Source organism: Rhinolophus sinicus, linkage group LG13 (genome assembly GCF_036562045.2).
Source record: "Rhinolophus sinicus isolate RSC01 linkage group LG13, ASM3656204v1, whole genome shotgun sequence".
Lineage (NCBI taxonomy): Eukaryota > Metazoa > Chordata > Mammalia > Chiroptera > Rhinolophidae > Rhinolophus > Rhinolophus sinicus.
The window spans coordinates 19,286,388-19,309,118 of record NC_133762.1 but is presented as its reverse complement, the minus strand read 5'-3'; the positions used below and the strand labels follow the sequence as shown (position 1 = coordinate 19,309,118).

General features: G+C 52.2%; 1 protein-coding gene across 2 annotated transcripts in view; it reads left to right on the top strand.

The window, feature by feature from the left end:
• The window catches only part of PHACTR3 (phosphatase and actin regulator 3), a 158,333-nt gene that overhangs the window by 12,895 nt on the left and 122,707 nt on the right, over window positions 1–22,731 (top strand). Inside the window, exon 1 of one of the 2 annotated variants that reach the window (XM_074318349.1) lies at window positions 2,411–3,007. The exons of the other annotated variant lie outside the window; for it this stretch is intronic. Within the exon in view, the coding sequence (XP_074174450.1) occupies window positions 2,890–3,007 (118 nt within the window). The 5' untranslated portion in view covers window positions 2,411–2,889. Of the gene's footprint in view, window positions 1–2,410; window positions 3,008–22,731 lie in introns of those variants that run through there. 2 annotated transcript variants of the gene reach the window in all.

Below are 22,731 nucleotides of genomic sequence, written 5' to 3'. Positions count from 1 at the left end.
CTCAATAATGTTGCACCGGATGGATGGATAGACCACATTTTATTTATTCATCGGTCGGTGGACATTTGAGTTGTTTCTATTTGGGGGGCCATTAGGAAGCCTGCAGGTTCCTATAGGGTTTCCAGAGTGTGCTTGCTGATCAAACCCACCTTTGTCAGGGATCCTGTTGAGAAGGGACAGTTGGTGACATTCACAAAGACCTGTTGAGGACCCTCAAGGCTGGGACCCCCTGCAGACAGCTGCCCTCGGCACACCTTGTGGGCCAGACCTTCCCAGCCCTGCAGTGGCCCTGGCCTGGGGGTGAATGACTTGGAAGGCCAAATTCACCAGGAAACTTGGTTCGCTATTGATGAGTATACATGGGGTCACTCATTTTTTTTTTAACCTTAGAACTATATTACAGAATATTTCAAAGCCAGTGAAAATTATAATGACCAGCCCCATCCCTACCTAGTGCCACCAGATCGCGGTGCTTTGCTAAAGTGTGTATTGTAAGAAATAAGCTCGGTTGTCACCCTTCTCGTCTGCCTCCTCACCACCCACAAGCTCTGGAGCAAATGCTGCCTTGCCCTTTCTGTGCTTCTAAGCCCCATCTGTGCAGTTCTGGGGAAGCGGGTGAATGGGCCCTGCGGTGTGGACCATCTGAAGGGATCAGCCGTCGGATTAGATGGGGCCATGAGGAACATGGGCTTCGTGGAGATTCCCTCTGTTCTTTGTCCTGGTAGCGGGAAGGAACACTTCTCCGTTTGGTGCCGGGTGGCAGAACTCATCTCCCACCCTGGCTCATCGTCCTTTTCTCCAAAATGGAAGCGCTTGGTGGACTCGGGTGGTTGGGACCCAGTCAGCACCATGGTCCTTCTCTTCCATGACAGGGGGGCTGCGTGGCTGTCACTGTCGTGATGGTTTCCTTGAAAATACATTTAAGTGCAGAGATGTGGGAGGAGCTGATGGTATGGTTGGGGGGTGGTTCTGAAACCTGCCCACGGACCCACTTGGAGACTCCTGGGGCCGGGGCCATATCCCAGCTCTGCCCCCTCCTGGCTTGTGACCTGGGCAGGTGCACTCACCGGTCTGAGTTGCCCCCATCTCCAAGGTGGAGATGACAGTAGTTCGCACCTCCTAGGGCCTCGTGAGGAAGAAATGCTACCCTGAGTGAAGCACTCAGCTCAGAGCGGGGTGCGTCCCCATCCAGCAGTTTTATGGGGATAAAAAGTGTCTAGTAAAATGTCCTGTTAGTTTCCTCTTTGGTCCAGGGTATTAATTGCCAACTGTAGTGAACTGTTTTGGGGGGCATCTGTTGGTTTATTGGTGACCATTTTTGGCTCCCTCCTGGAAGTCCCACTGGGGGATATTTCTGCATTTGTTCACTGTTGGATCCCTAATGCCTGGGTTGGCGCCCAGCTTGCACTCGGCTCTCTGCGTATTTCCAATGAATGAATGCTTTCTTTGGAGGTGACTACTGCACAGACCAAAGCTCTGTGTGGGCCGTCATCCACGTTATTTCCCCGCATCTTGATCCTGTTGGCTGTTCACTGGGGTTTCATCCAACACTGCCAGGGTGCTCCCTGCTTAGGGGCTGGCCAGATATGGAAGAGCCACCCCAGAAAGGTCCCAGTAGTCCCTGCTCTGCTGTCACCCATTGTGGGACCCTCTCAAGCTCCTTCTCTGAGCCTGAGTTTCATCATCTGCAGTGAGGACTCAGGGGCGCCCATCCCCCGGGGTTGTTTAAGGGGCTGAAACAGGATGGTGCCCATTGGAGCTTCTCCACCACATCTGCACACAGCTGCCGCCTGAGCTGGAGGGGTGGGGGTTGTCTGCACTTCTCCCACACTCCCACCTAGAATTATGAGAACTGCTGTTTAGCACCTGGGAGGACACCTTTGTAAGTGGCAGCCCTAGGGCTATCACCTCCCTTGCCTGGCCCCATCAACTTCAAGGGCAGGTGGGGAAGCCTCCCAGGTAGGCACCAGCTACCCCTCCTGCCTCTGTCTTTCCAGGCCAGGGGTGGAGGGCCTGGAGGAAGGAGAGGTGGGCTGTGGGAAGGGATAAAGCCCGGGAGTGCCCCCCCTTGTGGTGGAGCCTGGGTAGCGGGACCCACTGGCCTCCATATCCAAGAGAGGACGGGCCCAGGAAACCAGCTGCCTGAGCTGCTGGGGAAATTGGCCCTGCCTCCAAGGGAGGCACCCTCAGGGTCTCCTCCCCTCCTGCTGGGGAGAGGGACGAGGCAGCATTCTCGGTTCTAGAGCTCTGCTGTGGTGGGGGTGGGAGGTCCACAACTCAGGATGCAGCCCCCACCTCCTCAGAGCTGCTGCCGCCTGAGTCCAGGTATTTGAGACCCCTCCCCATCACCACGCGCTCATTCTCACTCCCCTCTCTCGTGACGTCATGCTCCTCTCGCGTGGCATGATGGGAGAATCCTAATGTTTTCCAACAGATGCTCCAAGAACAGCTTTCAGATTAAAGCAATTGCAAGAGCAAAGATTCTTCTTTTTCCCTTTTTTTCCGGGGGGGTGGGGGGTGGGGTGGGGGGAGGGAGCACTCCTAGAAATTCATGGACATCACCCCCTGCCCCAAAGCACGCAGTAAACACTGACAAGCAAAAGTTTTTATTTTCTGGTTCAACTTTTTTTCCTGGAATATAGACTGAAGAATGGGAATAAATACGAATAAATAACAGCGAGGCCGCGCGCCTGGCTGCAGCCTCGAGGCTATTGTCTCAGCGCCCTGAAGCGCCCGGCGTCGTCCGCCGGCTCCTTCCCTTTCCCGGGCCGTTTTGATTTTCCTTTTTAAAAAGACGCCCCCTCCAGCCCCCTCGCCAGTGACCTTGGCCGCCTCCGATGCTCTGATTCCAAGCGGCTCCCTCAACTTGCCGCTGCGCCGGCCGGGCCCATGGCCGCGTCCGAGGACGGTAGCGGATGCCTTGTGTCGCGGGGCCGCTCGCAGAGTGACCCCAGCGTCCTCACCGAGTCCTCGGCCACCTCCTCCGCGGATGCCGGGGAGAACCCAGGTAACAGGGCCGGGCGGGGGCAGCTGGGCGGGTGGGGGAGGCCGGGGGCAGACCGTGCCAGGCGCACATCCCAGGCGCCGCTCAGCGTCTCCACCTGCATTTGGGGAGCCTCCGCCGGACCGGTGCTCCGGCTTCGCGGTTCACATGCCCAGTAATGTTGCTGGGGCGCCGAGGAGCCCTTTGTCCGGATAGGAACCGATTTCCTTGTCGGCTGGTGGGCGATGCGGTCCCTGCCGGGGGCTTCTCTTCCTTGGGTGCCGACCAGCTCGGGGAAGAGAGTCAGACCTGTGGCCGCCTCCGCCAGGGCTGGCTTGGAGCTCTCCCTCCCTCCCCGGTGCTTAGTTCAGGTGGCCCGGTGAGCAGGGCAGCGCTCCTGGGGCCACGGAGCAGAGGGGCTTCCTCTGGGCGCCCAACTCGGGCGGGGCCTGCCGCACCTGGGCGCACCGCCCGCCTCCCCGGACAGGTGTGCTCCCCAAGCTGCCAGCCTGGCCATGAAGGGCGTGTGCAGGTCGGAGCCCGGTTTCATTAAATTGTGTAGACATCGTCTACTTCTCCACTCCCGCGGTAGCGTCCATTGTTTAGGTGATAAATCCGGTCACAAAGGCGTCAATGTGTCTTGATTGATTACTTTCCAGAGAGGAAGAAAGGCCTAATAAAGCAGGAGGGGGGTGGGCTGTGCACGCACTGTCACCATGGAGACGCAGGAAGCGAAGTGATCATTAAAACCTTTCTCCACCAAAGGCAATTTTCACTTCACAGGGAGAAGTCTGTGCTTCTGAAATGCAGGGGTCAAAAAAGGGAACCCAAGCTGGTGTGTTGGTATCAACCTCAGGGCTCAGTGTCCGATCTCAGGGAAGCACCAGCCCTGAGTCTGTTTGGACAATCGTTGCCCTCACCTTCCTTTGAAGATGTAGTCTCTGTAAATGCATGGACCCCCAGTGGGGACTCGGTGGACATGGCCTTGTGGGGCGGGTCTCCCTGCTTCGCTGGCACACAGAGGGGCTTTCCTAACTGCAAAGAAAGACCCGTGAACGGCAGCTCTGTGGGCCCACGTTGAAATTTTAAACAATAAGCCCATGCAAGACTTGTAAGATTTCTTTGTTAGGACTGTTGGCAATGTATCATCCGGTCAAACTAAGGTATCAGCCTGCGGAAACCCCTGGCTTTCCTGTATCTGGGAGGGCAAGTTCATTTCCTTGGAGTTTCAAGCAGAGGCTGCCATAAGCAGACCCTGAAGGCTTTAATTAATCCTTGTATTAGAAATCGAGGAGTAAGCCCTCAGCACTCCATGTTGGGTTGGTTTTTCTCCGCGCTGGAGATGCACGTCCATGATTGTTCCAATTATGGAAGTTGAGTGGCTCGTCACGAGAGAATCCTTCCCAGCTCCTTTTGTCTCCCTGGCAGTAAAAAGAAGCAAACTTGAAACGGAAATGATGGAGGATTTAGCTTTTTGGCTGTCTGTGAGTTTCTGCCTCCGTGGGTGGGAACAGAGGGCTTGGCAGGTGCCTGGTGCTGGTTCCACCAGGGAGAGAAGTGGGAGGGCTTGGATGCTGTGATTAAGTGATGCCTGAGAAAACGGACACCCGAGTTCGTCTCTCGCTCTAATGGTCAAAATGGGACCCAGAGAGCAGATATCTGAGGTGAAAAGTGGACAGTACGTATGATTCTGTGAGTGAGAGGACCTTACTGAAAAGCATCCAGCAGTGAAGCGTTTATGGATCTTGTTAAGCAGAGGAGTTCTGGCAGAAAGAGTGTCAGAATCTTCACGTTGGAAGCGACCCGGGAGCTTGAAGCAGGAAGGGTGAACTAGGGGAGTGAATATTTTCTACAACTGTTTTGCCTGGCTGGCTCGGCATGTGCTTGCATACCTCTTTTGTTGGGCAACTCACTTCTTTCTGAGGCAGGGCATGCTTCTCTTTGGGTGGATCTATTTACAAATTCCTTTTCAAATGGCTCTTAAGGCTCTGCCACCCCTCAATCCTGGTGGCGTCTTCTCACAATGCGTGTTCCTGGGGCTTTCAGAGAGTCTGGTGTTTTAGATCACTTAGCCCACCAACCTGAGTCCTTTTTCACCAGTCTTTCATCTTGCTCTCCCTTTGGGCTCTCTTTACCTGTCCACCTGCTGCTCGAAAGAGCAACTCCTGAAAACTGAAGCCAGTGCGCCAGCTGTGACACAACCCGGCACAAAGTCAACTGCAAGAGTTGCCACCTTCCATCTAGATTCTATACTTTTATAAAACAGCTCAAGGTGGCATTTACCTTACCCCCTAAATTAATTCTTAATGCATCAATATTCTCTTAGTAAAACCTCAGAACTTTATGGGCTGGTGAACGGTGACACCCCTTTCCCTCTCCAGCGCTTATCTCTGCATCCACTGTACGTTTTCCTACATGTTTATATCTACATGTTCTTGGGAAGAGACCTTCATTTAATGAAACACAAGTGCTAGTACACGGCACAGAAGGCTCTCCTGGTGTTTCTACTCAACACTGGGTGTCGGAGGTCTTACCACCGCTGTAGTGCCATCTCCCTCCTTTAGTAGCCACGGAGGAGTCCAAGGACTGTATTTTCACAGTTCAGCTATTAGATGTTTGTGTTGTTTTCAGTTATACCCAGAACAGGCAACATGGCGCTGCTGGCCTGTGCATTTCCTCTAGGGCATGTCCTAGCTAGTGGGATGTCTGGGTCACAGGGGACCCATATTTTTTATTTCTATGATATTGTACCCTCCTGGAAAAAAATACACCAATTGACATTCCTTCCAGACTCTTTGAGAATGCACTTTCTTCAAAGCCTTGCCAACACCTGAGAGCATCAGTCAGGTTTTCTCTTGCATGGTGACGAATGGTGTCTCGTTGTGTTAATTTGTGGCTCCTGGATTGTTGGTGACCTGGAGCATCTTTCTGTGATCTTATCCGTGCACTAAATCTCTCAGTGGCCACATCTGTGGCCATAGCCTGGGTGGCAGGGGTGAAGGATTTCCCACGAAGGCCAACCCATGCACTTTCTCTACGCCATTGTTCCATTAATAACTCCCTCTGAATCTGTATACGTTTCCCTCTGTAAGTCTTTATTCCCACAAGCAGGAGACCCCCAGTTTAGGTGTTCTCCAAATTAACATTTTCAAAGGTAAAGCAGCATCCCCACCACTTTTCCTCCTTCTGAGGCGCTCCTACTCACCAGGAGTTATGCGTCCTCTCCCCGCATTTGTTCCCAGGCTGTGGGAAGGGTGCCTGCCCCTCCATGCCTGGGGCCTGCCTGGTTTCCGTCCCCCAGGGAGAAGGCAGTCTGTGAGCTCCTTCTTGTCCAATCCCCTACCACCACCTCTCTCTGTCTTGTCCCCTCACTGTCCTGACCTCTGGTTTTTGGTAGTTGTTCTTTCCTACTTTCTGCCTGTCACGCCCCAGTTCCTCTTCCGTGTCCATCACACGAGGGTTCCCACAGTGCTCTTTGCTGCCTTCTCCCTCCACTCCCAGCTCTCTCCCTGGAGTGTGTCCCTGGATCCCCGAGGACCGACAAGGGTCATGGAACACCTAGGACAGCTTTTATAAATGTTGCTGTGTGGCCTTGCGATTTACCTTTTTAAAGATTCTGCTTCTGATGCCCAAGCAGGTGGGGGATCCTTGATCTAGGGCAGGGTCTCTCTCCCTCAGCACCACTGATGAGGGGCCGCACCCTTCTCTGTTGTGGAGCTGTCCGGTGCATTGTAGGGTGTTTAGCAGCAACCCTCTTATCTACCTACTTGATGACAGTAGCACCCCAGCCCCTAGTGGTGACAACCAAAATGTCATCAGACTTTGCCGAGTGTCCCCTGAGGGCAAAATCTCCCTGGAGAGCTGCCTTTGTCAATTATTCACTCCCACCAAAGTGTGTATCACAATCCCCTGCTGGGCTTGTCCACCCCACACAAGGGGCTCTGATTCAGCATCTATGTGGTGGCCCTGATAGTGGCATCTCCAGCAAGTTACCAGGTGGTGCTGATGGTGCTGGTCGGGTGACCACAGCTGGGGGGCCACTGAGCCCAGCCCTCAGCCATGGTCTCAGCCTCTCCGCTGACAACAGTGGGTCCTGCACTGACCTGTCTAGCTCCTGCTGACGCCTTCTTGTTCTTCAGGTCTGGGGCCAGTGTCACCTCAGAGGCCCTCCTGCCCGCCCTATTAGGGTAAAGTGGTGCCTGCCCCAGTCAGCCCTGTTCCTGTCCCTCCGTTCTCATTTGCTTGTGGCGCTCATCACTACCTGGGCTTCAGGTTGCTTTCATTCTCTGGGGACTGTGGCCCTCTAGGCTGGGAGCCCAGCAAGGCCTCACACGGAGGAGGCTTCAGTATTTAGGGCACGAATGGGTTCAAGCACCAGACACCAGTGTCTAGCTGATGAGGTATGGGGCTGCCCAGGTGGTTGGGCCCTCCTGCCAGCTGGACAGGGCCTCCGTGGACAAGCAGTTCAGTTACAGCCAGAGGGCAGCTGGGAGGTGAGTGTGGACACGCCTCAGCCACATCTCTGAGCAGGGGCAGTTCCACCTCGGCCTTTCTGCCTGGAAAGGGAGACACCTTCCAGAGCATCGGCGCCCTACCCCCCACCCCCACCCCCCACCCCGAGCTGCAGGGGGTGTAAGAAAGACAGCACATGGGTTCACTCTCAGCCCCTCCTCTAACTGGCTCCCTGTGAGGGCCAAGCTGGTCAGCCTTATTGCCTGTCATTTCCTCCACCTCTGAAATGTGGGTAAGTGCTGTGCCGACCTAGCCAGGGGCTGGTAAGGACTTGGGGCACCATGCTCCTCTGCGCCACACAACAGCACCAGTCACAGAGCCTGGGCTCAGGAACGGTGATGAGAAGCGGGGTGGGGGAAGAACTCGGGTCCGATTCTGATTCTGGTCTACCCGGATGGCAGCAGCAGCAGCCTGCTTTGTGGACAGGGTGGCTCTAACCGTCTCTCCCCACCCAGCCTCTGGCTCCTGACCTCACGCGTGCTTTCCCATAACCACCATTTCTCTGGGGCCATTTTCACCCCCACAGCCTCCCTCCCTGTCCAGCCCCTGGTCCTTCCTCCTCAGACGCTGTTCCCCAGCCCCCTCCCTGCCTCCCTCTCCAAACTGCAATTCCTCTAGGGTTCCCCCACCTTCTCCAAGTTATTGAATCTGGTCCTGCAATTATGGGATAGCACATTGGTGGTCTCGAAATAGGACTTGAATGTGTATTTGTTTTATTGTTTCACTGTTACGAGATGGCTTAGTGAGCTCTTTCTGGGAAGGGCATCTCCTTGAAGGACTCAGGTGAGCCGTCTGAACCCTGGCCTGTGGTGTGGCCGCACCAGCTGCAGCAGGCGTGGGTGTGGAGGGTGGGGACGCTCTGAGCCCCCACCAGTGCTTCAACCAGAGCACCATTTACAGGGTGGATGTAAAATGTCACAGGAATAGAAGCAAGAGGAGAAAGCTTGGCTATAACAAGGTATATCAGAGGATTGGAGACTTATTGTTATTGAATTTGAGAGCTGGGATCTATTCCACCTACGATAAAATTGTTTAACCCAGGCCCCCACTGCAGTGTCTGCAGGGGCCAGGATTCTCGCAAATGGGCGGGTCAGGGAGCAGCACTGCTTGCAGAGAGCCGGTTACCCTGTGCTTGGATGTGGGCCCGGGGCAGCCATACTGTCCTATTTTAAGACATATGTTGGGAATCCAGATTTTTATGTGCAACGTGGTTTTTAAATATTGGCAAGTTTATCAGTTAGGGATTGGTTTGGCTTCACGTGATAGAAAACCTAAATAGCACTGGCTATATAATAAGTAAGAAAGGGGTTTCTCTTTCACTGGAAGTGCCGACAGCGCACCAGCTTCTGTGTCCCACGGGTCAAGGCTCTGCTATCTCCTTGCAAGCCCCTGGTTACAAGATGGCTGTTGCATCTCCAGCAACAAGTGCACTTTCTAGGCAGGAAGGAGGGATGGGGACAGGTCAAGGGATGTTCACCTGCTGAGCTAGGACCTTGCTTTCCTGGGAGCCCCGCCCAGTGACGCGCATTTACACCTCTTTGGCCAGAGGGTGTCCAATGGCCACTCCCAGCTGTAGGGGCCTAAGAAGGATGTTTGTGTGTTTGGATGGTTGTTTTGAGACCTGCACGGCTACCCTAACAAGAAAAGGCAGAAAGGAAGGGGAAAAGGAGAGTGACCACTGGCAGTCAACTACAATCTTCGTCAATTTAAAAACAAACAAAACACGTGACCCCAACCCAACACATCTGGGGCTGCGCAGGCTGCCCTTTGAAATCTCATGTAGGAAGAATCTCAGGAAGGCTGAAGCATTTTTATGCTTCATGACATTTCTTTACCAAGAAATTAAAGGTTGGACTAAGATGTGTGGTCCAAGCCTGACTATTATGTCCATCAAAAGTTTTATTTAGTAACATTTATTAGGGAAACAAGGCTGACAAGGGCACTGGCCCTCATGGAGCTGATGGTCTGGTAAGTTATTGATGGTCGGAGTGAAAATGTGCTTGTTGTTCACTCTGGAGCCATCACACTTCTTATTTCATCTTTCTCTAAACCCTTGCAGTAGGGTCAGAGGGTCAGAGGACCAGGGAGGCTGAATAACCCTGCCATGGTGTCTTAAAGAGGAGTTTAAATCCAGGTGAGTTTGATGGCCTGTCCACCCTGTCTGCCCCGCCCACTCCATGCCCCGCCCACTCCATGCCCCACCCACTGTCTGCCCCGCCCACTTTCTCTTCCCCTCCTGCTCTCTGCCCTGCTGACCTGCTGGCCTCCTCCTGCATCTTACTGGAAGGCAGGCTGTTTTTTAGATAGGACAGGTACACGTGTTTCATCCCGTTCCCTGTTCAAGCAATCCATCGCACAGACATATATTTTTGTAGTCACATAAACACACAGGCACAGACATACTCTTCCATTTCCCAGTTCATTTAACGAGAATGGCCACTAGAACAAGATTTATTTATTGAAAGTCAGTCAAGGTGATGGCAGAGAATCAGCCGTTGGCCAAGTTGTTGAAGGTCCTGTTTTTAATGCTTTAGGGCCAGTGTTCCTGCTTGTTAAAGTGAGTCACTTGGGTGGGTAGCTTGGCAACGCCCCTCATCTAATGGGCATGACCACATAAGTAGACTTGATGTTGATTGGTTGGCAGCCACAGATGAATCTGCCAAGAACCGAGTAGAGGGTGGGAGCTGTGGCTGCAAGACTTAAAAATGTGTTCATCACACGTTGTTATGCGTCTGTTTTAAATGTAACACTTTGTTAAAGTTGCCACTGGTCTCAGTGCGCTTGCTAATGAGTTGCATTGTTATCACTTTATTTTTCGGTTCCCTACTTCTTGGAAGTTTGTATCCAAGTGCAGGCAAAATTTTGCTTTGTCGTAATCAATAGCTCAGGGGATTTAAATAAAGTCCGGAAGATGTGCCAAAAGTTATCTTTCCACTTCCCTTTGGCAGGAGAACCTTGTCTCAGGCAATGCTCATTCGGTAATGACTGTGTTTCTGCAGTCACATGAGTCAAGTTGCTGCTGACCTTGGCGCATTTGTCAGCAGGGGCTTTTGTGCAAAGCCCCAAGTACTCCCTGGTATCAGGACTGTCTCCACCAGGGTGCTGCTCTGCTGGGTCTGCCTGGCACCGTCTTTGTTTTCCTGTTAGACTCATGGATGACCTGGGATACTGGTTCTCCACAGAGCATGGTGCTTGCTATATGGTCTTCTTTGGAATTAAATTTATTTCTATACAAAAGAAGATCGACTTCAAGTCTTAATAAAGTGGGGGAGGCAGTACAGAGAAGGGTGAGAAGACAGAGGCGTGGCAAAGGTCACAGGTGGTACAGCAGGTTTCAGTGAGACAAGGATGCCACTGAACGTGGGCAGGCGATCCTGCGAACCTGCACGTATTATTTGTTGATCTTCCGACACACGAAGCATTGCTGTGTTCAGGGAGCACAGCATGAGGGTGATGGAAAGACTGCTGCCCATCCTGGAAGCTCACAGTCTGGTGAGGGACGTGCCATTTTGACAAAAAGAATGACAAGGTACATATGTAATAGGTGCCAGACCTCTCAGTTCTGTGTCCAGTGCATTCTCTAGCCAGTGTCTCAGGCTGCTGCAGTGGCCACCTCTGGACCCCCGGGGTCTGTGGTAGTAAGCGCCCGCTCCTTGGGTGTCTGCAGGTTGGCAGGGCTGATGATCCAGGCTGGGTTCAGCTGGGCTCATCCACGTGTGTGCCTCTTCCTACTGGGACGCAGTGATGTTGTCCCGTGACAGTGGTGGAAACACACGTAACCTCTGAGGGTCTAGGACCTTCCATTCTGCCTAATTCTATTAGAATGCACATGGGCCGGTTTAAGGTCAAGGGGAAGGAAATACACTCCTTCCCCTGGTGGGAGGAGCAGGCAAGTCACCCGCAGATACAGGACGGGTGGAGAGCTGGGGCCATAGTGCCGTCCACACAGTCGCCTGTTGGCCCTCGTAGACTGGGGCAAGGGGCTCAGTCAGATGCATATTGTAATCTCATGTTGCCTCTAGCATGGTGGGGCCTTGACATTGGGAAGTCAACAGATAAGGTGTTGAGGGGAGCTGGGAAGGTGCATGGACGCTTCGGCCTCAGACTGCCTGGGTCTGTGACGTTGACAGACCCACTGAGCATCTCTCCGCCTCATTCCTGTACAAGGAGGATTACATGTAGCAGCACCTGCCTGGGTGCTGGTGAGGACGAGGTGGGTTGGTTTCTGTGCGGCACTGAGCACAATTCCCGGAACGCAGGACGATCGCAGTAACCGTGAGCTGGTGTCAGTCTCCTCCTCAGTATAGACAAGCGGCCACCAAAGGCCAGTGGAGGCCCCTGCACATTTTGGCTGATGACAGTGGGAAGCTCTCATGCTGTGCAGTACTGAGGCTCCCAGAGGCACACGTCTCCCCTGGTGCCTCTGTGATGCTGAGAGAAGGGAACCTCCTGGCTGGGTATCCCTGTAGGACCTTCCATACTTCCCCCTACATGGCCAAGGGCTGGTTCATAGGGTCGCTGGGGGGCAACGGGGGCTCCTCACTAGGCACGGTGCCCATCCTCCTAGCTGGGGAGCTGGGCTGGGGTGACAAGAATGTGAGGTTGTATCACAGGCACAAGTCAAAGGTGAAGGTCAAAGGCTCAGTCAGCCCCAGCTGGGACACAGGCTATGACTGCTGAGCTGACCACGTGGTCCCCGGGCCCTTTGTGGTTGGCCTGGGGCTCAGGAAGGAGCTGCCCATGGACGGTGGGTCTGACAGCCTCCTGCGCTGCACTGTTGTTCTTTCTTTCCCCTAATCCTTGTAAGTAGCTGGTTCTCCTTTAATACAAAATAACAAAATGTTTAGAAATACTTTATTATTTTCTCTCATGGTTTTAGTTGAAAGGGTGAGTGATGGGGACATTTTATAACATACAACGTGTAACAAACTGAGAGTGTTGCCTCATGCTACCGCTGACCTGGGCAGCCTCTGTAGGTGGGGGCATTGGGTGGTGTCCTCTTGCCTTTGTCTCCCCTGGAATCTGATGGAACTTGTCTTTTCCTTAAGATCACTATTGTTGACATTTTATTTTATTTATTTTTCTTCCTTTCTTTTTTTCCTTCTTTCTTTTTTCCCCCATTTATTTTGTTCTTTAGAGTCCACATATAAGCGAAATCACATTGCATCTGTCTTTCTCTGTCTGACACTCCACTCAGCACAACACCCCCTAGGTCCATCCATGCAGCTGCAGGTGGCAAGGACCCATTCCCTTCCCTGGCCGAGCAATATTCCACTGTATACGTGTACCACCTCCTCTTTATCCATGCATCCATTGACGGACACCCAGCCTGCCTCCACATCTTGGCCATTGTAAACACTGCTGCACTGAACATGTGGATGCACAGGTCCCCTTGAAGTAGTGTTTGGGTTTCTTCGGGTAAATGCCCAGAAGTGGGATTACTGGGTCCTTCTTTGTCTCCTGTTACAGCCTTTGTTTTAAAGTCTATTTTTTCTGGTACAAGTATTGTTACCCCAGCTTTTTTTTTCATGAAATAACTTTTTCCATCCTTTTACTTTCAGTCTATGTGTGTCTTTCTATCTGAAGTGAGTCTCTTGCAGGCAGCATATATAAGGGTTCTTATCAATTCAGCCCTCCTATGTCTTTTGATTGAAGCATTTAACCCATTTCCATTGCAAGTAATTGTTGACAGATATGTAGTTATTGCCATTTTATTATTTATAATTTTGATTTTTTTTGTCCCCCATCTTAAAGAAGTTCCTCTAACATTCCTTGTAATATTGGTTTGGTGGTGACGAGCTCCTTTAGGTTATTCTTGTCTGGAAGATCTTTATCTGTCCTTTGATTCCAAATGATAGCCTTGCTGGGTAGAGTAGTCTTGGATGTAGGTCCTTACTTTTCATCACATTGAATATTTCATGCCAATCCCTTCTGGCCTGCAAAGTTTCTGTTGAGTAATCAGCTGACAATCTTACGGGGGCTCCCTTATAAGTTATTAGTTGCCTTTCTCTGCTGCTTTTAAAGTTCTCTCTTTGTCTTTAACCTTTGCTGTTTTAATTATAGTGTGTCTTGGTGTGGGCCTGTTTGGGTTCATCTTGTTTGGGACTCTCTGCACTTCCTGGACTTATGTGTCTATTTCCTTCGCCAGCTTAGGAAAGTTTTCAGTCATTTCTTCAAATAGGTTCTCAACCCCTTGTTTTCTCTCTTCTCCTTCTGGTAGCTCTGTGATGCGAATATTGGAACTCTTGATGTTGTCCCAGAGGTCTCTCAAACTGGCCTCATTTTTGGGGGGGATTCTGTTCTCTTTTTGCTGTTCCTACTGGGTGTTTTCTGCTGCCTTGTCTTCCAAATCACTGATTCGATCCTCTGCTTCATCTAGTCTGCTGGTCATTCCTTCTAGTGCATTCTTCATTTCAGTTATTGTGTTCTTCACGTCTGACTGGTTCTTTTTTATGGTTTCTCTGTCATTTATTATGCTTGCTATCTCTCTGTTGAAGTTCTCACTAAGTTTCTTGAGCATCCTTATAACCACTGTTTTGAACTCTGTCTCCGGTAGGTTGCTTGCCTCCATTTAATTTAGTTCGTTTTCTAGAGTTTTCTCCTGTTCTTTCATTTGGGACGCATTTCTTTGTGTCCTCATTTTGGCTGCCTCTCTGTGTTTGTTTTTGTGTACTAGGTAGTCTGCTATGTCTCCCAGCCTTATTGTAGTAGGTGCCTGTGGCGTCTGGTCACCTGCTGTGGGTGCTCCAGGAGTGTCCATTGTGGGGGTTGTGTGTGTCCTCCTGTTATAGTTGAGCCTTGATTGCTATTGGCATGTCAGTGGGTGGCATTGGCCCTCAGGATGATTGGCTGTGGGGTTTGGCCATATCCAAAGCTTATAGGCTGCCATTTAGGTTGCTTACCCCACTGAGTCAGATTTGCCCCAGGAGGCTCTGGTGCCTATTGAGACCACTCCTTGTGTGAGTCACTTGTGGGGTTAATTGGGTGGTGCTCTGCTGTGGTCTGAAGCCAAACTCCCACTATATTAGTTCTGGGACGTCTTGGGAGGGGCTCCTGTGCAGGCCTATGTCACCCACTCCCTGTGACTGGCCGGTGACTACCTAGGAGGAACTATAACATGATCCACGGTTGTTCACTGCCTGTGCTGTACCTGTGGGTGTGTGGGAGAGGCCACACTTTGAATGGAGGATGGCTGCCACTAGTACCAGGCCTTGAGTAGCTCTGCAAAAAGCCAGGACATCCGAGGCTCCTGCTACCTGCCGGCTCCTTTAAGGTTCAGCTGCTGATAAAGCCTTGTGCAGTACACAAGTTGGATGAGGCAAGGTCTCAGGGAGTCACTAGAGTGGGAAGAGTTACGATAATCAGGTTAAAGTAGACTCTGGTTTGGTGCCAGTGCTGAGCCTGGAGCTACTCAGCAAAAGTTTCAGAGCTCACTGAGGCCAGTCGCCACCCACCGGGGGCCCTTGGAGTCCAGTAGTTTTCCAAGAAAGTGCAGTGCGAGTGGGGCTGGCTGCTCTTGGAGAAAGTGCATCCAGCATTGGGGAAGTTGTGTGGGGTGGGGCCCAAGTGAGTCAGCTGGGCAGAGTGAGCAGATCTCTCCAATCAGATTCAGATTGGCTATAGGGGGCAGGCTCACACAGCTGCCCAGGAGCAGGACCCTTCACAGGGAAAATGGCGACTGCCCTCCAGCCCTCTCCCTGAAACCACATACCTCAGTCTGCCCCCCGCATGCCTCTGACATTCCCCTAGTCACCGTCCCTCTGCCAGAGCCCAGGGTGAGTACCTGCAAGCGATTAACTCTGTGTGCTGGCCCCTTAAAAGGATGTCTGGGTGTCCTGTAGTCTTTCATCCCACCTGGATGGTCGGAATCCCCACTGTTTTACTCAGCCAGGTGTGGGGGCTCCTCTTCCTGGCACCAGTGCTCTGGGCCAGGGAGCCTGGTGTGGGGCTGGGGCCCCTCTCTTCTCCAGGGACACCCTCTGTGGCTGAGATATACCTCCTGATTCTCAGCTGTCACACGTAGGTGTGGGGCCAGCACGTTTTGCGTCTCTGCCCCTCCTACCAGTCTCAACGTGGTCTCTTTATACCTTTAGTTATGAAACTTCTGTTCAGCTAGACTTCAGAGGGTTCTCCAGGTCGATTGTTCTATAATTTAGTTGTAATTTTAATGTGTTCACAGAAGGAAGCAGGCACAGTGTTTATCTACTCTGCCATCTTGGAGGATTCCTCTCTCCACTATTGACATTTTAATGAGATTACTTTCCTCGAATATTTTTACAACTGTTTCCCACTCTCTGGAAAATACGATTTTTCTTTAAGAATTTGTGTTGTCCGCCGTTGGGTCCTCAGCTCAGGAACAGGGCCTAGCTCAGGGTGGGTGCTCAGTGCACGTTGCTTTTGTCCTGAGTATGTGGTGATGACACCCAGCAGTGCCCTTCTTATTCCTATTCCCGTGGGCCCATAAGGAAAAGTAAAATTGAGGGAACCCCCAAGCACCAACAACAAAGCTTGGTGACTTCAGGTGAAATGGTTGTGCCCTGTTGGAAATTCCTGGAAGGAAGGAACAGTGAGAAGGGCAGGGTCTCAGAGCTCAAGTTATCAGTAATAACGTTGTTAAAAATAAGCCTACAAATTTGTTCATAATTGGTCTCTGTGCGGTGTTTAAATGAACTAATAACAGTTTATTCCAGGAGGATATGATCACACAGCAGCTGTTTTCTCATGGGAAAATATCTATCCCATTGCTTGTCTTGCATTTTTCTGTTTCCTCTTTCTGACCCTGGGTGGAGCTGATGTTTGTCTCTTGTTCAATGAACTCTTGGGCCAGGAGGCTGTGAGGTCATTTCTTCCATTAGCACCTGGAGCCTAGTTAATGTTTCATGGGGTGACATCCCAGGAGGCAGCACTAGTTGGAGAGGGGGTGTTAAATGGCGTCTTCCCCCTGAAAGGAGACAGGAACCTGGTGGAGAACAGAAGTGACACAAAAGATGGGGTATAGGCGTGCACGGAGCTCACTACAGGTGTGGTTCTTTCTCTCCTCCTTTCTCCCTCCTATCCAGCAAACTGGGTTTCTTCTGTTGTGTCAGGTGTGATGCCAGGCATGGGGACACCACAGAGAAGAGAAATGTCCCCCCGTCCCCATGCAGTAGTCTAGTGGGGATAGGCTCAGACCATGTTATTCCATAATTGAGTGCCCTGCCCAGTCACTCCAGGTGAGGTCCCCGGGGGCTGTGAAGGGGCCTCAGAGAAGGTGTCCAATGGCAATGTCACTTGAGTTAAGAGCCAAAAAGTGGTTGGAGTGAACCAGCCCAAGTGGGAAGGAAAGATGTGCTGGGCAGAGGGAATGGGTCATGCAAAGGCCAGGAGGGGTGAGGTCGCTTGGGAGCGTTCCAGGAACAGGTCAGTCAGTGTTAGGAGGGGTGGCCTGGGGAGTGAGGTGGGGCCTCCTTTACAGAACGGGTTTAAAGTCTGACTTCCCCTCTCCTGCCCTTTGTTCTCCTCCTTCCTCTTCATGCGCTGCCCTCCTTCCTTCCTAAGCAGAAGAGGAGGCTATGGGGGGGGAGGCACAGCCTCCCAAGCTCACCAGGAGCTCTTTGAGTGTCAACTTCGTCGTCCGTCTTTCAGGCGATAACCTTCATACAGCTTTTTGTGTTTATTTTTGTCAAAAGTCATTGGAGGAGCGACTCATGGTGCACATGCGTGCATGTATGTGTGTGCGTGTGCACGTGCACCTGTGAGTATGTGTGCACTGCACTGCTGTAACTCCTCATCTTTGAGAAAGGCTGCCTCCCTCGTGTACACGGCTGGAGCCCATGCACCAGGGCGCCCGGGAGCTGGCCTCCGGTCAGGCTGAGCCCCAGCCCTGTCTTTTGTACTTGGCTGACCCCTGCAAGTCCCTTCTTCAGATGGTGCCTCCGTTTCCTCCTCTGTAGAATGTGGCAGTGGCAGTTCCTAAGCCTGGCTTTGTTGTAAGGCTCTGATGAGGTCTGTGACCTTGAACCAGCATCTGCAGCTCAATGTAAGCCAACTGTGACTGACCTCCAGGTACACACCCCATGCATGCCAATGAGTAGAGTAGAAAGTGCGGCCCAGGGAGCAACACTCTTCCCCTGCCTGGCACCCAGTGGTGAGTCTGGTGAGAGGTCACCCTGACTGTGGAGGGTGATGCTCCTGTTTGCTCAAAGATCGCTCTATGCACACAGAAAGGCCTGCTGTGTTTCTTGCCCCTCCAGCTGCGGGATAAGCAGGAGTCAGAGATGTCTGGTGAGCTGAGCCGGGTGCTGGTTCCATGGGGAGGAAGGTGCCCACACAACCAGAGCCATCTCTGGCCAGGTGCTGGTTATTCCCAGGTGTTTCCAGCCCTGCCCAGGCATCCAGCTGAACGCAGCTGCACTAGTGAGCCCAGCCCTCACCAGGTCAAGCAGATGGGCCCTGCCCTAGGTTCTGAGCCACGGCAAGTGAGCAATAAAATTGTTATTACTTTAGACCACTACTTTATAGGCTGGTTCGTTACACAGTGATAGCTAATGGATACAAATGGTAAGCGGTACATTTGAATTGCTTGGGGCTATTCCCCTCCCTGAGTTACACTGTGGTCCTTTGTTCAGAGCTGCTGGGCAGGTGCTGACTTTTAAATGAGGTTTCTCCGCTTTTTTTCTGGCTGATTCTGGGTCTGGGTTGAATTTGGAGGATGTGCCCATTAGATGTGTGACCATGTGTACCTGGTTTGTGGTGATGGATGTGAAGGTTTCTATCCTGAGAGCCAATAACTGGGAGACCTTAGTGCTTACGCTGTGCTGGCGAGAGGCCATCTGAAGGCACCAGGGCTGGACCGATTTTAAAGGGCATTCAACCCAGGTGTTCTGAGCCAGGAGTTTCCTTGCAGTCCCCTGTGGGGAGCTTCAAAATGAAATCCATCTGAACTTCCTCTCTGGAATTCGTGATAACTCTGGAGAGGCACCAAGGCCCAGGTGGGGTTTGTTTTTAGCGCTAACACGTGGAAGGGGGTTGGCCTGGCTGCAGTGTAAAGATTAAACTGCACTGGGTAAGGCAGGAGTAAGAGGTCGTGTAGTCAGAGACTGCGGTGGCTGGGAGCGTGCTGTTTGCAGCAGACATCTCTGGTGCCTGCATCCCATTCCCCTGGACCACCTCTGCCTGTGCCCTCAGCTGTGGTTCCAACTCACCCTGCACAGAGGACAGTAGGGACAGCCTGCAGCAGCTCTTAGTGGCACACGAGAGCTGTGCTTACATTTTCAGGAATGTTTCGAGCTGGTGGACATCATGTCAGTCGCTTCCGATTGGCCACAGTGGGAGTATTTGCACCACGGAAATTGGCAGATGCTACGTATCTGCTCCCCTGTGTCAGCCAGGTGGTTGTTAGAGACTTACGAGCACACGTCTGTCAGGGCCTCACCTCAGGTCTGAGCGGAGTGCCCCAGGGCCTTCTACAGAGCACGAGTTCGGCCAGGGGACTTAACGCAGAGGGGATAATCCTCGACTAAGGGGATGGGGCAGAGGTCCCAGCCTCCTGGTGGGCAATTCTCAGCTCCTCCAGAATCACTGCCCTCCACGCACACCCTCCCCACCCCCTCTGCCCACAGTAGGGACCTGGAGACTGGAGCTCAGTTGGTTTTGCACCTGGAAGAAGGTGGACGTGCGGGACAGTGATGGGGAGACATGGAGACGGGCAGGTTAGGAGTCTGGGCAAACGTTCTCTGTTCACTTTTGGGCAGGTTCTGATCTGGAGGCCTATCACGTGCGGAGTGGAGATGGTGTGTGGACTTGGGGACAGGTATCCATAGACACCTGGGAGGAGACAGCGTTTGGTAGTCAGGGTCCCCACCTGGCATCCGCGATTTAGCTGTGCCTTCCTGTTTAGGAAGTACTATTTCCTCCCTCCCTCCCTCCCTCTCTCTCTTCTTTCCTTCCTCCCTCTCTCTTTTTCATTTTTCTTTATCCATCTGATCTATCATCTATCTGTATCTATCTATATACCTCTCATATCTACCTGTTGTTCTCTGTCTGTGTGTGTGTGTCTCTCTCTCTCTCTATCTGTCATGCTCCCATCCATCCATCACTGGCTTCCCCCCACCCCTTCCTTAGCATCCCTGCCCAGTTCGAGTCTTGCCCCTGTTTGAAAGCCCCAAGTGACAGGAAAGTCCCTTCCTCTTAAGGATTCTGCTTAGAAGTTTCCAGTTCATGTGACCACTTGAGCACCGTGTTTGGGGACTGTGCTTCTCTCTCATTTCCTGCCCCAGGATTTATTTACACTCTCCACTTGCCAGGGGAGGCACTTAGGAGTTCAGAGGCCTGCGTGCCCTGGCAGGATCGGCCCCATGTGCTGGGGAAGAATAGGGCCAGTCACGGAGGGAGACGCCTCCTCTCAGCTGCAGCTTCCCTCCTCTTGGCTCCCCGGGAAAGGCAGCTTTGTGCCCCCGTGGACAAGGCCACCATTGAGGCAGGCCAGGCGACACTGGAAGATTGAACGCTGGCTGGAAACAAAAATTAGGCATTTCACAGAAAGCAAGCCCTTCGCTGGGGTCTCTGCAGCAAGCCTCTGCGTGTCCGCGCGTGAATGAGCCTTTTGCTTGGGGCTGCAGCCCCACGCCAGGGTCCTCACTCCGGGGAGAAAGCCAGCCCTGTTCTCTCCTGGGCTCTGTCTGACCAAACAAACAAAAACACAAAGAAAGAAAGTAGTATGAGAACTGATTCATTCTCTCGTGGCCCCTCGTGGGCGTCCAAACCTGCCTGTGGGGGAATGTGTATTCTGGAAGGTTCCCCACGACTTGTGTGGAGATGAGCCGCGAGGAAGCTGGCCTTGCAGAAGACTGGAAGGTATGTTAGTAAGACAAAGGACAGCGGCAGCTGTGGGGGAGCGAAGGAGGCTAGACTTTCCTTTTTACATTTTTGTATGTTTTCTAAACTTTTCGTTTTGAAAGAATTTTGAAGTGCCACGGAAGTTGCAAAGAAACAACTTTGAGCGGTTCTCAGGGAAGTAAGGTCTGGAGCGAAAAACCCAGGGGCAAGAGCCCCGGCTCAGGGCCCTCGTGGCTTACTTAGCGAGAAGGGGTGTGGGATCAAGTCTGGTCCAGTGCTTCTCAAACTCCCCTGTGCACAGGAGTCCCCAGCGGATCTCGTTGGCATGTGAATTCTGATTCCTGAGGTCTGGGGTGGGGCCTGGGACTCTGCATTTCTGGTGAGCTTCCCGGGAACCTGCTGCCCTCATCTCCTGTCTCCCGACCCCACCCCACGCACGCTCGCTGTCTTGCTCTCTCCGCTGGTGGGAGAAGGTTTGCTCAGCAGAGACCAGTGTCCTTGCAGGGCAGTGGAGGGAGGAGAGGGGACAGAGCACTTTGTCCTGGTCTAGTTGTTAAAAGTGGCTCAACCAAGACAGGAAAGGTGGGCACGCGTTGCCAACTTTTAAATTTCAGTCAAATAAGCTTAAAAACAAAAAGACAACAATGAAGAAAAACAGAACACATCGAACTGTTACCACCATTATTTCCTAAAACAATGGAATTTCAGGTCCAAAGAAGCAGGAAGCCTATCTGTTTCGGTGGCGGACCATCTTCTAAAGTATGCAGAGCCAGCCTCAAAAATGCCTCACTGCACTGTCCTTGTTTTGGGGGGGCACGGGGAATGTCACCACAGGCTGGCAGGGGTCCACAGATTGAGGGTTGGGGCTGTAAGAATGGGGACTTCCGTGTCCTCAGAGGTGTCCTCATGTTCCCAGAATTCCTTGTGCAGTAGCTGGCGGCCACTCTGTCCTTTCTTGGGAGAGGCAGCCAGGACTGAGCAGGGGCTGTGAGCCACGTGCCCTCCCTCCTGCTCTTCGTCCTCACCTTCCTCCTGGGCTGCTGCACTGGCTCTGGCCTCTCATCTAAGTGCCCGTCGTAGGCCGTGTTGAGCCACAGGCATCGCTGACTCGTGTCCACCTGTTCCCACCTCCCAGGATGTGTTGGGGTTGAATACCAAAGCTGGGGAGACCCTAGAACGCCACCTCTCTTCCTCACACGGCCCCTACTCTCTTCATCTGTGGCCCTCTGCCCATCGTGAGTGGTTCCGGGATGACACGTGACTCAGTTACCACAGTCTATTCCAGGACTCCCGCTGGAGCTTTGGAAAGAGGTGTTTGCTCTCCACTAAGAGGCCACTGAGCTGGTAGGATGTGAGCCTCGAGTACAGGTGTCCGTTTCCCCACGCTGCTCGGTGGGCCTGCCCGGGAACAGATCCCGCCCGAAGGAAAGCTGAGTGACGAGAAGGAGTTGATTCCCAGTGGCGATTCCAGCCCTGGGTCCAGCTGTGTGTGAGGCTGCTACACCCTGGACGTCTCAGTTAAACACAGATTCCCTTTTGTGCGTCAGCTGGTTGGTTCGAATTGGGGCTCTACCACTTTGATAAGAGCTCTGGTCGTCACAGGCAGTTAGAGGAAGAGCGTCTTTGTCCAGATCACAGGACGAATGGAATCTGCACACCACCTAGGTCCCCCGCATACCGCACTCTCTCCTTCCAAGCACATACCTCATCCTGGGGACACTACAGAAGACCGGTCTTCCCTTCAGTGTTCAGGTTCTGCCTCACTGAAGGTTCCTGCAGCTTTTTCAAAGCACCTTGGAGGGCTGTGGAGTAATGGTGGGAGTGAGGAGAGGAGTGAGGGGACACGTCTGTTGGTGGCCTCTGTTCCTGGAAGGACTTCTATGACTCCTGGTGACTCAGGGTAACAGGGGTGCAGGCTTTTTTCAGGAAAGTGGGGTTTTGCTTGGACACTTTTATATTGCCTGGGTTTACGTGTCATGACAAGCTCTGTAAGTCACTAAAAAGGTATTCTGAGGAGCCGCTAAGAACGTATTTAATTTTAATAATGAGACACCCATGATCACAATTTATTACCCCCTGTGGCTTTGGACTCTGGTTCCTTGAGCGGTGTAAGACTTCCAGGTTAATGGATGACACGATTAATTATTTAGAACATGGAGACGGGAAGGTCTTACAAAACCAAAGACTTTGTAACAGATTAATAGGTTCCTACCTTAATTATCATTTTGAATTTTCCAAAGAATATTTTCTCCAAAACCACTCAACTGTGTAAAGTCATTGGGAAACGTCTAATTTTTACATTAGTTCTTTGCCAGGTTTAAACACGAACGTTCTTGTTATTCCATAGCTATTCAGTTCAAAGCTTTGGGTCTTCATTTTATTGCCTGTGAAACACATACCGTGGATCCTCCTTTATGAAG